The sequence below is a fragment of the Pocillopora damicornis genome, chromosome 13 (assembly GCF_964200805.1).
Source record: "Pocillopora damicornis chromosome 13, jaPocDami1.2, whole genome shotgun sequence".
In the NCBI taxonomy this organism is placed as follows: domain Eukaryota; kingdom Metazoa; phylum Cnidaria; class Anthozoa; order Scleractinia; family Pocilloporidae; genus Pocillopora; species Pocillopora damicornis.
The window spans coordinates 5,917,510-5,932,277 of NC_142682.1; the positions used below are offsets into that span (position 1 = coordinate 5,917,510).

At 38.0% G+C, this 14,768-nt stretch overlaps 1 protein-coding gene and 1 long non-coding RNA gene across 5 annotated transcripts; one reads left to right on the plus strand and one right to left on the minus strand.

Annotated features, from left to right (window-relative positions):
* Window positions 1-727: 727 nt before the first annotated feature.
* LOC113686987 (uncharacterized) lies at window positions 728-3,870 on the minus strand. Its single transcript, XR_003447704.2, has 4 exons — window positions 3,752-3,870; window positions 1,556-1,715; window positions 1,356-1,465; window positions 728-1,066 (listed from the first exon to the last, which is right to left on the minus strand). It is a non-coding gene; the product is annotated as an uncharacterized LOC113686987 (long non-coding RNA).
* LOC113686986 (UDP-N-acetylglucosamine--peptide N-acetylglucosaminyltransferase 110 kDa subunit) lies at window positions 2,198-14,140 on the plus strand. Of its 4 annotated transcripts, none has more exons than XM_089192084.1 (17): window positions 2,198-2,398; window positions 2,660-2,813; window positions 2,986-3,229; window positions 4,331-4,399; window positions 6,778-6,894; window positions 7,504-7,583; window positions 7,766-7,855; window positions 7,976-8,081; window positions 8,278-8,418; window positions 8,509-8,609; window positions 8,928-9,081; window positions 9,486-9,587; window positions 10,025-10,204; window positions 10,565-10,723; window positions 11,392-11,607; window positions 12,258-13,114; window positions 13,472-14,140. In XM_089192084.1, exons 1-17 carry the CDS (start codon window positions 2,365-2,367, stop codon window positions 13,620-13,622), a joined length of 2,955 nt encoding a protein of 984 aa, XP_089048210.1. In that variant the 5' UTR covers window positions 2,198-2,364; the 3' UTR covers window positions 13,623-14,140. The 4 variants fall into 4 exon arrangements, with proteins under 4 accessions (XP_089048210.1, XP_089048209.1, XP_089048208.1 ...); XM_089192083.1 differs by having other exon boundaries at window positions 2,202-2,398; window positions 7,976-8,090; XM_089192082.1 differs by lacking the exon at window positions 2,198-2,398 and adding an exon at window positions 2,416-2,574 and having other exon boundaries at window positions 7,976-8,090.
* Window positions 14,141-14,768: the final 628 nt, after the last annotated feature.

Consider the following 14,768-nt stretch of genomic DNA (forward strand, 5'->3'; position numbering starts at 1 on the left):
CAAACTTCCTGTGCAACTTAATCCTAGGTAACATTTCCACACAGCCTTATTCTACTCCATAAAAAGCAGTAGACCCGGAGATACTGTACTGATTTCCTCATTGTTACCTGTATGCATAATGAGTATGGCCAGGGCTGTGTGGAAATCTTACCTAATCAGATAACTCTTGATGCATTTCTTTGACATTTGTTTGGAACTCAATTCTAATGAGATAGAAACCATTTTAGTTTCAAGTAACTAAAATGTCAGAACAGTCTCTAAAATATTTTGAACACTTGTTGCAATACAGATGAAATATGTAATTAAATAAAAATAATAGTCTCATCTAAATGTGGATTATATTTTAAACTGAACCCCGAGGTAATCTAATACCTTGACTGTCATTTCCTGCAGGAAGTTTTTTTTGTGCTGATCACACCACTTGGCAAAATTCCCTTAAAAGGAATTCATCTATAAAATTTTTTCACATTCACAAGGCTTTCAAGTGTTGGCTAGGAAAATCACAGCAGTAGTTGGCATAACAAAGCTATAATTTTAGGTCCTCAGGGATTTTCTTGTCGTTTTGTAAACGACCTCTATCAATGGGCACTTCAAGCCAATTGGGTAGAAAAATGTTAGTGTGTTGAAGAAAGGATTAGTACAATTGTTCGAAGGTTGCGAAAGACTATTTTACAATTTCTCTACGCATTTCCCAGCAACAGCAAAGTAATCTAAACAAACACCCAAATTTCAAGTTCAATATTCAACTTTATTGTTTAAAATGTGCAAAAATATTTCACTACAATTTATGTTTGTCTAGGCCGACGAAAGTGGAACGAATACATCAAGTGTAGGAAATCGACGAGATGGTTTTCGTTTTCCCATAAATTTGACTACAATTGAATTTTACAGATTTAGGGATCACAAACTTTATGCTAATAAACTTCATCTCCCTATAAGCGCACAACTTCTCCAAGGCAGACACAAACATAAAAAGAAGGACACAAATTTTTGAATAACATCAACAACACGCTAGTGGTTATGATCAATAATTTCTTGGCTTAGGTGCTCTTCTCCTGGTCAATTGCTGAAACGAAAGAATAGAGAGGGTGTGTCAAAAAGACGGATAAAGCGCTTGCATTATATACGAAGCCCGTCGAAAAATTATAGCCAAGATGCTTGGGACTCGCGCTGCGCATTGAAGCTTGGATACAATAATGAGTACGGAATTTTAAAAACGTGTCGCTCTCGAATTCAAAGTGTTCCCAAGATGACACACCCCTAAAGGAGCAAATAGCTGCTTTACTGACGTATTTTCAGCTTTAGCTCACGAAAATATTTCTCTAGGAAGGAAAATTAAGCGAAATAAGACTCACTTTCTTTCGTTGGAAGAGTGTTCTTCTCTTGTGTCTCAGTCTTTTTCAACTTGCTCTTATCGAACGTTGACACCTCAGATACGTCTGGTTTATCGCCCATTTCGTTCTTACTGCAGAGATAACGCTAAAATTTAGAAAATCAACGAACTAATAACGACCAAATCGCGTCTTAAGAGGAAACAACGGGCTACAGCAGTTACCTTAAAGAAATTCACGGGACAGAGAGCTGCAACTTCACACCACGAATTCTTCACACGAAGTGACCCCGATATTTTCGGTACTGCTGGCCTCTTTATTCATTGGCCACGTCAATCAAACATCAGACACGTGACGCCAAGGTGTCAAAAGGCCAGATGTCAGCTGAGACAAACACGATCCAAGGAATGAGAACGTGCACAAAAAAAAGGGGCTTTGGTTACCTCACAACAAACTTATAATGCATTTTTCTGACTGCTGAGGAAGTTTCGGATTTCACTCTCATTGAGATAGGCACTTTGGTAGGATATTGAAGAAATTTTCACAAATTAGCGGAGTAAAATAAGGGAGGGCTTCCTTTTTTATAAAGCATCTGTTGTAAGAATATGTAACTTGACCACTAAGCTATCGAATTTCCTTCACCCAAAAACTGTCCTGTATACATTATCATGTTATTTTCTAGGACTAAAGTTTTATCATTGATAGAGGAATCAGATAAAATGATTCATAATATATTGCTATGTATCATTTTAGAGGTAAAAATCGTACTACATTAAAGGGATGGACTATTATTTTCTCTTTACAATAACCTGTCAACCACGTGGGGTTGTTAGGTAAAACGTAAGATTACGTCATTGGCAAAGCGCATTGCGGTTATTAGGAATTTCGATATTGATCATGGCAGTTCTAGGGGCTGTTCATGTTGAGAATGCCTTGATAGTGAAAGTACATCAATTCAGTCGCGGTTTTGAGTGGTAGCTCATTCGGTATGAGTGAAATTTGTTTATTTTAAAGGTTCCGTCAATGTGAAATAATGAAATTTCAGCCAGAATCGTTCCATTATGGAGGTAAGTCTTTTCTTTGCGTGTGCGCACATGACGTCGCGTTTGTGCATACAATAATACACGCCATCTTTCTTCATGCCCTCGTTTTCTTATTTCAATCTCAAAGGGGAAACTTTTGTGTTTCTCTACCGCCAATTTCATCGTCATGGTCATGGGAACGACTATTTTAGACGATGCTGGTTAGGGAATGCTCTTTCGTGAATATTTGTGTCGGTAAGCTAAGCTCATTGTGTTTACCGTAACCCATTCTCTCTCTTTCAACAGCCACTCTGGCCGAGTTGGCTCATCGAGAATACCAGGCGGGCAGTTATGATCGTGCCGAACAAATCTGTATGCAGTTGTGGAGACAACAGCCAGAAAACACTGGAGTTCTGTTGTTGTTATCGTCAATACACTTTCAATGTCGTCGATTAGACAGGTACACGAAGTCGTTAACCGAATTTTCTTGCGTGCTGTTGTTGTACTTTGTTTTGAGGATAGGATCGCAACAACCAACATTTCTTACAATTTTATGGCGTATCTCAACTTGATAACTTGCCTTAAAAGCATTTTTCAAATCGTTTAGCACTTTCTGTTTTCATTTTCTATAGATCGGCGCATTTTAGTACCTTAGCCATCAAACAAAATCCAGTTCTCGCCGAGGCGTACTCTAACTTAGGAAATGTGTATAAAGAAAGAGGTCAGCTGAAGGACGCCTTGGATAACTACCGACATGCTGTTAAGTTAAAGCCTGATTTCATCGATGGATATATCAATTTAGCTGCGGCATTAGTGGCTGCTGGAGATTTAGAAGGAGCAGTAAATGCGTATGCAACAGCATTGCAGTATAACCCGGTATAGTACTGAGTTTATCTGTTACTTTTTCGTTCATTGTTTGTTTCGCTAGAATACGGCTTAAGCTCGGTGAGATTTATCTAAAGCTCTTAAAAAACAAATCGACTGCTGTGTGTTACAACTCAGCGAATGATGAAGAGAATAATTCTGACTGAGAGAAATTTCGTCCATCCAGCTGAAGTTTCGCGATCTTTTCCATTCATTGTTTTGAGCAAATAAATTTGTGCTAATGTCACATCTGACGCGAAGAAACGTGTTATTTGTCTTCCATGCTTTGACAAACTCAAAGCTTTATCTCAATAGCCGCAGTCGCAGTCTTCAGTATTTCTTAATATTTGCCAGGATTTTGAAATTCCGGTCATATTGGTATGCTGAAGAAGGTTCAATCTCGTTGACGTGTGGAATGTGAAATAAGTCGGTTATTTTGTTTCACGTTTTAGTGTTTGTCAATTGAATTTCTTGTCGAAATAGTCGCTCACTTAACTGAACATAACTTTTTTATGAATTTCCTTCATACCTTACCTGGTTAGTGAGAGTATTCTTAATGCAGTAAATGGCTTAGTGTAATGAATGGCATTTGGATACTACAGTAATTATTGTCTTCCGCTTGATAATTCCAACTCTTAGATTGACTGACTTCTCTGTCAATGTACCTGGCATATTGTCAATATTTTTTGGGCCCTTTCCATTGGCCACCGCAGACTAATGTCTAAGTCTGTACACCATATTGTTCCAAGTGGTTCAAGAGAATCCTAATTTTGTTAATATTGCAAGAAGCACTGAAAGCTTCGATTATTTATAGTGTTAATTTTGTATAGCAAAGAATGAAGTAGTTTAACTCAGCAATGACAGTTTTCATGGTCTTTTGCCTGTAGCATTTTTCGCAATTTTATTTGAGTGCTTTTTAGACAATTATTTTTTTGTATGGCTTCTTTTACCAAACTGAAGCAAGGAATTAGGTCTTTTTTATGATTCTAATTTTTTAATGGCGATGAAATCAAGGTTCCTTTCCTTATTTATGAAGTTATTTATTTTTTCAATGTTTAAATAATATTTGTGGTTTGTGGAGTTGACAGCACCTTTTTATATTTTTGTGAACAGGATCTCTATTGTGTACGCAGTGATCTTGGTAACCTTTTAAAGGCTTTAGGGAGGCTAGAGGAGGCTAAGGTACATTACCAATTTTCTGGAAAACAGAAGGGGAAAATTTCATATTCAAGGCAGTCGTTCTGGTCTTGACAATGAAAGGTTCCTTCTCTCCCTAGTATTGAGTGCTTCTGGAAACAACCTTGTGAATGTTCACAGTTTGTGTGCCTCACGCAAATTTAATTTCAACATTCAACGTGACCTCAATTTTATCATTCTGATTTCCAGGAGGTAAAAAAGTATATTGTCCTCACATTATGATTACATGTCACAATGAGGGAAGGCTTTTTAGAAAAAGTTCCCTTCTACGAGCTAAAACTTATATCACCCAGTCCTCAAAGATTATTGATATTTTAAATGTGGGAATAGAGGATTTTTAAGGTGACGTCTTCAGCTGTGTGTGCTCCATGTTCAGAATTTTGTTAATGAAACCAGAATAATTCTAATTGCATGAGAGTGAATTTCTCAATACTCTGCAGTGTGATGATAGATTGTGCATTAGCATAAATTAGATCTTGTTACAGTTGCCAGTTTGTTTATCTCTTTTGGAAGTCCCAAGTTTTGATAAGGCTGTGTGAATTATGGAGGATATTTAATGGTCTTGCTGATGAAAGTTCTAACATCAAACAGTTGTGTTTGATAACACACTTGTGCTAATGCAGGGTTTTTGGAAATACTCTCATAGCAAATTGGATATTTTCCTGTGTGGGATGGGTGGGTTACTTGGATATCTTGGGGCTTTGGGGTCATTATTTAAAGTATTATGGATGGATTGTGAAATGTGTGTTGGCAAGACCAACATATCTGTGTCAATATTCTTGAAGAGCACATCACTTCAACATGAAATTGGCTGCCTTGTATGGCACTTGAAAATTGATGTGTCATGGTGATTCCTAAGCTGTTTATACTGTAGTAACCGGTAGGGTTATCAAAATGTTCCTTTTGCTGGTGGAGCTTGCTCAAGAAGTGGCACAGTTGTGTTGGTTAGACTGCAAGTTGGAATGTGCAACTTTTTTTATGTGATCCCTAACATTCAATCTGCCCTTGTTTTCCCCTTTTATTTATCTCTCCCAGTAAACTTATACAGGGTACGTACGCTCTTGATGGAGTACACCGGCTGAAGGGAACCGTTTGCAGAAAGATGAACTTCTCAAAGCACGTCTTTGGCCCTTTCCCAAACTTGCTTTCCCTGTCTACCATGCTTTGCCCAGTTTGCTGTTACAGACTTCTCAAACAGAAACAGAAGTTTTCAATACAGTTTTTGTGAAAATTTTGAATTTGCTTTAAATTTGGATAGGGGTTTTTTTATGTTGGGTAGGAGCACAGGTTTTCAGAGATAAGTTAATTTGATTGCATTTTAATTGCTTTGAGTAATGCAGCAAAGTACTGGCAAAGGAGCTTTTGTATTGAAAAACTCCTGTTACTGGATTGAGTTGTCTGCTTGCATCCTTTCCTGGAAGTCATGTGGTTGATCTCATACCTTGGAAAGAAAGAAAATGGTCTTATTATCCATTCAACACCTTGTCCCAGTTACGAAGGAGCTTTGCTTATTGTTTTATTAGAATCAGATGTTGAGTGGTTGGGAAAAATTTTGAAAGACAAGGCTGACTGTTGTCGTTTCGTTGCTCTTGTAGATTGATGTGAAGAATGCAAATCTTGTTTTGTCTCCTCACGTTGATAAAATGGTTCCCGATCTCCAGCAATTGATGGGATAATTTACTGCTTTCATTTGAGACAAGTCTGCATTTGTATTGAGTGTAAAGCAGTATTACTTTCAATCACTGGAAATTTGGGGATTGTTTTCTTAGGGGTGAAAGAAGTTGCAAACTGAAATATTGGCACAGGCTTGGTTTTAAATTTCATTCATTGCCACATCGAACTTTCCCTTTTTATATCCTGTCATTATATGTTGGTCCAATTTTTCTTGATCTGGATTGCAATTTTTCCATGCCTTTTGCCACATTGTTACTTCTCAAGCCTCTAACTTGGTTATGTGTTGAGGCAAGACAAGGTATTTGTTCTCTCACACAATCTTGATGAAGAAATATGTAAGCTTTTCCAACGGGACAAGGTGTTTTGTGAACTAATGGATACTGTAATCTAGCATTGTATTTCAGCCAAGACAGGACAAAACAAGAGGCCAACTAAACTGTTGGTGGAAAATATCGAAATAGTATTGCGTTGTTACAAAGGATGAGAACAAAACCATGATTGTCTCTTTTTGCTCTCTACTATCGCTATCTGTCTTGCCTGTGTTTTTGTGTAACTCTTGTTTTTGCTATGATTGTTTTCTTGCTCTCTGCTGTTTACTCTCGCTGCCATCTGCTCTCTTATTGCTTGCTGTGTGCCTTTCCCATCAATTTTTTTTGCCCCCATTTTGCTGCTCATTTTTGAATTGAAAGGCGTGCTACTTGAAAGCAATAGAAACACAGCCCAGTTTTGCAGTGGCCTGGAGTAATCTTGGCTGTGTGTTCAATGCTCAAGGAGAAATATGGCTGGCTATTCATCACTTTGAGAAGGTAATACTACTGATCAGAGAAGTGTTTCTTGTGGCTAAAGAGTTGTATGACTACTCATGCTAATTAGGTTTTTAGTTAGGCTGAGAAATTAGGCACCAAGGATAATTTTGACATATATTGTAGACATCAGAAACAGGTGGATCCCTTAGTTTGTAAGGTGGTAGTAAGCTGTGGCAGGAACATGTCTAAGGAGGAAGTAAACATATTGGATCTCTGAGAACAATAAGCCAGTCCATGCTACAAAAAACAGAGCATTTATATGTTTCTATGAGAATTAAAATGATTTTGTATGAAATTTGGACCCTACCATTGTTGATGTGTAATATATACATTTGATTTGAACTTTCTGCATTTAGTTTTAACTTTTTACCTTGTTTGGGATTTATTGTTGCACCATGGGCCATTGGGGATGATGAAATTTTTGCATCTTTACTTTATATGTATTATGATGAAAACATTAAGTTTCAAAACTGTGAGGATCTTAGCTTGGGAGACCTAAGCAAAATTTAAAAAAGGGGTCAGCTGATTTTGTCTTACAGTGTGAAAAAACCTGTAAATTTCATACATGTTATTTTAATGTTCTGCTCTGTTTATTTTTGTTCCATCAAGGCTGTTCAGCTGGATCAGAACTTTCTTGATGCCTACATTAACCTAGGGAATGTTTTAAAGGAGGCCAGAATTTTTGATAGGTGAGGGCAGTGTTATTTGTGTTCATATTCAGCGAAATTGATATGATAGCACACTTTGTGTATGCAGCTGATTCAGGAATTGTTGCTAGTGTGTTTTGAACAGTTCGGCTCCATTTTGAATGATTTTGTGGCTGAAGTGGAAATGTTTGTAATCTGTCTGTTTCCTCTCCAATTTTCATCAGAGCTGTTGCTGCATACCTCCGAGCTTTAAACTTGAGCCCCAATCATGCAGTTGTCCATGGAAACTTGGCTTGTGTGTACTATGAACAAGGGTAAGGAAATTGTAGAATAGTATTTTAGTCAAGTGATTCTCCCTTGCAGGTGACTCTTTTGTGTTACTGGCATCCTTGTTTTGATATCATTATTCTTATTTTTCTTTTCTTTTCTCACAGACTTATTGATTTAGCAGTGGACACTTACAGAAGAGCAATTGAACTTCAACCAAACTTCCCAGATGCCTATTGTAACTTGGCCAATGCCTTAAAGGAACAAGGAAAGGTCAGCTGTGTATGTAGTTCATTTATTTCCCAAACACTTTTTCTACTTTCTGCATTGTGTGCTCTTTCCCATTCTTCTGCCATTTAATGCACCATATTTATACTTATCTGTTTCAAAAGAAATACAATCAAGTGGTGTTTTTTGTTGAATCATTTGTATTGAGGATTATATGTTGATTACATCTCTCTTTCTCAAGGTATCTGAGGCAGAAGAATGCTATAATACAGCTTTGAGGCTTTGTCCTACCCATGCAGATTCTCTAAACAACCTTGCCAATATCAAAAGAGAGCAAGGCAAGATAGAGGAGTCAGTTAGGCTGTACTGCAAAGCTCTTGAGGTACTGTTTTAGTAATTTTTTTTTTCAGTTGTGATTAATTTGTGCATGTTTGAGAAGGAAAAAACTAAGAGTATTTTGATCTCTTTACAGATCTTTCCTGAATTTGCTGCTGCCCACTCAAATCTTGCAAGTGTTCTACAACAACAAGGGAAGCTCCATGAAGCTTTGCTGCATTATAAGGAAGCTATCAGGTTAATACTAGATAAAGCTTTTGCATACTTTTTTCCTAGTTATGAGATTGAAAGTTTGCCCCCCTTAAATCCTTTTAATCGTGCCATTCTTTCTTGTTCCGTAAGGCTACAGACTTGATAAATTTTATTATTCTGAGACATGAATGATAATTAGATGTCTTTAACTCAATTATATCCCAGAATTCAGTGAGTTTTTTTCGGCAACAAAGGCCAATTAACATGAATACAAATGAGTGATACATTTTGTTTAATTTTAGAACAAGATGTTTTGCCCCACCTTCCTGCATTGATCATTCATTAATTTTTGATAATGTCTAGAATTCATCCTACATTTGCTGATGCTTATTCCAACATGGGAAACACATTGAAAGAAATGCAAGACGTCCAGGGAGCAATCCAGTGTTACACTAGAGCCATACAAATAAACCCAGCCTTTGCTGATGCGCACAGTAACTTAGCATCAGTTCACAAGGTATGTGGTGAGGTGTACTCTGTATGAGCAGCCCCCATTGCAATCATCAAATTTGAATGTGTGCTATCTCACAGTATAATTTACAAACGAGGCAAAAAAATATGAGCAGGAGGAATAAATTGCTTGTATCATAGAAATAGCAAGTGTTCTGTTGGATTTTTAGCTCCAATGTTATGATAAATTATTAGCAAGTACAACACACTGGGCAAAAGGGATGCAACAATGCATAATAATTACCTAAGTGTTTGCGAATTTGAACTTTGCGAATGCAAGCTTTAGTGGTGAATAAGTTATTGCTATTTACATCATGTTCTAGCTTTTCCCCATTTTCTTTACAATTTGGAAGTGTTCTTATGCTATGTCATGCATTGTTGTTGGGTTTGTCTCATTATTGTTTTCATTAGGATTCTGGAAACATTCCTGAAGCGATCCAGTCATACAGAACAGCACTAAAGTTGAAGCCAAACTTTCCTGATGCATACTGTAACCTGGCTCATTGTTTACAGGTAACTAACATGTTTTACATCCTACACTTTGATATATTTACATACTTTGTCTAGTGCCCCTCAATAACCATACTTGGGCCAGTCTTCGGTGTGAAGCCTGGAGAAGTATCAGTTTTCATTTGGGATAGAGTGCCTAGTTTTGACAGGTTACAGTAAGGTTGCACCTGTGCTGCAAAATTCTGATTTTTTTTATTCCACTGTCTGTAACTCATACAAACTTTAAACCTGTCTTTCCTCTGATGAAAGGCAAAACTTAAAAGTGTGAGAACTTCTAATCTAACTGATGACACTTTAAGTTCATACTAATTAATTACTTTTCCACTAGTACATACCTGAGTGCCTTGCAGTGAACATGTTTTCTGTTTCTGTTTTAAAGATTGAACAACTTTAAGTATCTTTACTCTGTGATCAAACTGATTTTGTTTGTTTCCATGTAGATTATCTGCGACTGGACAGATTATGAATCTCGTATGAAGAAACTTGTGTCAATCGTAGCTGACCAGTTGGAGAACAACAGACTTCCATCTGTGCACCCTCATCATAGTATGCTATACCCACTTACACACAAAATGAGAAGAGACATTGCCAATAGACATGGCAATCTTTGTGTGGAGAAGGTATCACAAAAATTTATTTTATTTTTTCTTGTAAGCTAGTGATTCTTTACTTGGGTTTTGCCAAGAAGATTTTAAATTGCAGGAGATGTGTTGAGAATTGTTCTGCACCAGGAATTACATCTCCCTGTTCTTGTATTTGGCAGAATTTTTTTAATTTTTTACTTTTTATTTTTTTGCCCAAAACTTTGACTAGAGCTCTATGAGGTCAGGAATGTTGTCAGTCTTTGGAATCTATACTCCTGTTGACTGTCAGGCACCAGCATTTGGATATTTCTATATTCATAGTTTGGGAAAGTCAAGTTTAATTTTGTTTTGTTGTGATTATTGTTATCTGATCAGTTTTATTTTGAATTTTCCTAGGTTGCTCTTCTACACAAACCACCCTACTCTTATCCAAGGTCTTTGAAGGATAGTGGAGGTAGACTCAGAATAGGCTACGTTTCTAGTGATTTTGGCAACCACCCTACTTCTCACCTGATGCAGAGTGTACCAGGATTTCATGACCACAGTAGGGTTGAGGTTAGTGATTGTTTGTTTTTTGCTGTGTGGAATTTTGGGCAGTTAACCCTTTAGCCCTCAAGAGTGGCTAGCATCTAATTTCTCCTCACAATATCACCCCTGAATCAAACATGAAAGTCATGAGAATAAAGGAGATGATCACCAACCAAAGCAGCTCTTGATTGTGAAGCAAATTCTCCTTGTCAGCCTCTGTGGAAATCTATGGAGAACAGTATGGAAAATATACATGCTGATGTTAGGGTGTAAAGATTCAACCTTTCATACCATATCAGTACTTGGTATTCACATCCTCCACACAGTTCTCTCTCTCTGTTTTGTTTGGTAATGGAACAGAGAATTTTCCGACAACCAGGGGCTTTTTAAATTGGTGATCATTTCCATGTTTTTCATGACCTTTTTATTTGAGTCATAGGTTATAATGAGAGGATAAATCAGAGATCATTCAATGATAGGGGTTTAAGGGTTAACACTTAGTAAGGAAATTTATAAAGTATGATAGAATGCTTGCACATTTCATCTGACCACACTTACTAGAGTTTCAAGTTTATTTTCCTTTTTCTACTCTAATATTTTGATTTTTTTTTTAATCTAATCCTGGTAGGAATTTACCTGGCTTGTGATAGTTTTGTCATGTGACTTTGCTTATGGTCTTCATAAATATTCCCTAGATCTTCTGCTATGCTCTCACTGCTGACGACAGCACCAGCTTTAGAAGAAAGATTGAGGGAGATGCAGAGCATTTTGTTGATCTGTCATCCATTGCTTGTCATGGGGAAGCTGCTGATCGCATTAATTCGGATGGCATTCATGTCCTTGTCAACATGAATGGCTACACCAAAGGAGCCAGAAATGAAATCTTTGCACTTCGTCCTGCACCAGTACAGGTAATTGTGTAAACTGTGGTGATGTTGATTTATGTGCTGAAAAAGTAGTTCAATTCTGATTATTTATCTAGCTGTGGTTAATTTCTGAAATGGGCACAATTGGTACCTTGTGATGTTTACAAAAAATTAAAGATTGACTGGTTTAAATGGTCTGAGCTTGTGCAAGGAAAATTGATATACTTTGTACTCTAAAAACCACTTTTTTAACATGGCACTTTTTTTTTCAATTAAAACAATATTGTGCCTCTTAAAGGTCTTCGACTTTTCACATCTCAAAAGAGATTGATGTGGAACTTCTCAGCACAATTTCGACATATATATAACCCCTTCCACCCCAACATCAGTGTGCATAATCTCCAAACCAACCATACATTTCCTGAGACTGACAAGGAGAATTTGTTTGAACAATCAAGATTTTCTTAAGTTGATGATACTTTCCTTAATCCTCATGACTCAAGCGATAAGGAAGGAATAAAAATATTATGACAGTTGTATATAGATGTATCAACAAATTCTCCTAACGAATGCTTAAGGAAGTGTAGATGAGTAAATAATTTTGGGAGTTAAATATTGTTAAAGACAGAGAACTTGTGTGGTTATGGCGAGTCTGAAGTGTAGAAATTGTGCACTTTTTTCCATCATCTCTGCAGGTAATGTGGCTGGGTTATCCAGGAACGAGTGGTGCTCCTTATATGGATTATATCATCACTGATAAAGTCACCTCACCCCTCGAATTGGCTGATCAGTATTCGGAGAGGCTAGCCTACATGCCTCATACATTCTTTGTTGGTGACCACAAGCAGATGTTTCCGCACCTTATACAGTACCTGAGAGCGTCTAGTAACCAAATGATTGCAGAAATAACTAAGAATGGCTTAGTACCATCTCATGCTGCGGCGGTGCTTCTCGACGATGAGAAAAACGACCCAAACTTGGCACCAAAGGTTGGTGCATTGATCGAAGAAAAGAAGAGAGAATACTCTGGATGCAAGGACAGCGGTGAGAGGATCCCTTCGACTGTACCTATCATTACGCGCTCGCATTATGGCCTACCTGAGGAAGCCATTGTCTATTGTAATTTCAACCAGTTGTACAAGATCGACCCGCCGACTCTACGAAGCTGGGTGAACATCCTGAAAGAAGTGCCCAACTCTGTGCTGTGGTTGCTCAGATTTCCTGCAGTAGGAGAACCCAACCTAAAAGCACAGGCTATGGCGATGGGGCTTTCCCAAGAGCGCGTAATCTTCTCCCCAGTGGCGCCTAAAGAAGAACATGTTCGTCGTGGTCAGCTGGCTGACGTCTGCCTGGATACTCCTCTGTGCAATGGTCACACGACTGGCATGGATGTCTTGTGGGCTGGATGTCCCATGGTGACGCTTCCTCTCGAAACATTGGCATCCCGAGTAGCTTCATCCCAGCTTACAGCACTTGGCTGTCCAGAGCTGATAGCAAATAGTCGAGTAGATTACGAAAATATTGCTATACGACTTGGAAACGACGCTAACTAGTAAGTGTTGTGTTTTTTTAGAGCTGTGGTGCGCCTTATCTTTGGGCTGTAAATTACGAGTGGGGTGTAGTGTGTTTTTGTTTGTTTTTCGTTTTTTTGCGTAAGACTACCTTAGTGTCCTAATCCGACACGCTTAGTTAAAAGTTCTTTTAAACATGGTGATCACTTATCCTCTGTCAATCATTTCAAGAGAAATGTTTGGATCAAAATTTTGACTTTGGCAAAGTCTTCATACATAGGGTGTTCAACAGGTGGGAATTTTAGTCATCCTCGCAGCGTAGGTTCTTGTAAGGTATTATAACGTAGTTGTTTATGATAGCACTGTTAATAAAAACTTTACTTTTCTTGTTTCTTTAGCTTGAAGAAAGTAAAGGATAAAGTATGGAACGCCCGCCTTCGTAGTCCACTTTTCAATACGAGGCAATACGCGCGCGACCTAGAAGGTCTACTGATCAAGATTTGGAGAAGACACGAAAGTGGGCTTGAGGCTGATCATATCGCGATATGAATTGTAGGAGTTGCTTACTTTGCTCGGTTTCTTGAAGACGTACAACCTCCGCCATCAGTCAACAGTCGTAAACTCAACGACGCCACATTACACGAGAATGTCAACAGGACGAACGTTTTAGAATGAGTTATTTGGATTGCCTGATCATCAGGAAAGATTGAGTTAGTTTTTTTTACGAGCAATTGTGTCGCCTATAAGACTTGCTGCCAACGACCGTTTGGTTTTTGTTTTGGTTTGGTTTATTTCGCTTGGCCAGCAAGAAGAATATGTAGATTAAGATTTTCTATAAGTTAAGGTAAAGAAGTTATAAAGCGTTTGAAGAAATATGTATATACTTAAAATTTTCGTGATGGTGTGCCCTTGCATCGTCAGCAACGCTTTCAGTTTTAGATTTAGTATGAAAATTTACGTGGTAAACATATTTGCTGAACTGTAACGAGGCGTTATGGTGCAGTATTTGCTGCGAATTATAGAGAAAGTTGGAACAACCTAAGTAATAAATGGTTCACTGAAATACATCTAGTTCCATCTTGTTTTCCTTCGCGGCTCCTGAGGGCGCTTGTGAGATGCAGAGGCTTTCTAGTTGGCTTTTAAAGTATATTAAAGTTCACATGGCTTTGTTGGACCAGAGCAGTTTTCAATTGATTATCGAAAAACCCAAACCAAAGTATTTACAAAAGCTAATCTTAACAGAGGTTTGCGTCAACATAAGCTGATGGGAAGTCAGATTGAAGATAGGCAAACTACCAAAAGTGTGCGAAAACGCGGGCGACCAAGCCAAGATTGGTTTTCGAGTCGGGGCGAGTTTTCTGGGTCAGTCGTTGGTCAAAGTGAAGCAAAGCCAAAGCAATTACGGATCATCTTTCGACACTCGATCGAAAAAGACTCTATAGGAACATCAAACTTGACCTAGACGTTCTTTTGGCTTCGTGAGATGAACTCGTTTTATTTCGTTTGGACTACAGCGTATTAACGTGAGGAATCCTGAAAGAACTGACTTTGCACGAGAACCAAACTGATTGCTTTTCATTTCATGTTTCTTTACAGTCCCCGTTGACTTTCCTCATATGGTGAAACTTTACTTTGCGCGGCCAAACAAGGGCCTAAAATTACATCTTTGCAAGAGAGATCAGTGAAAGCCACGCA

Bases quoted from the DNA above. Each gene is read 5' to 3' on its own strand.
- LOC113686986 (XM_089192083.1), top strand. From the start codon at position 2,365: ATGAAATTTCAGCCAGAATCGTTCCATTATGGAG. The intron at 6,895-7,503 runs GTAATACTACTG...TGTTCCATCAAG, and splicing joins CTATTCATCACTTTGAGAAG to GCTGTTCAGCTGGATCAGAA. The intron at 8,091-8,277 runs GTATGTAGTTCA...CTCTTTCTCAAG, and splicing joins AACAAGGAAAGGTCAGCTGT to GTATCTGAGGCAGAAGAATG.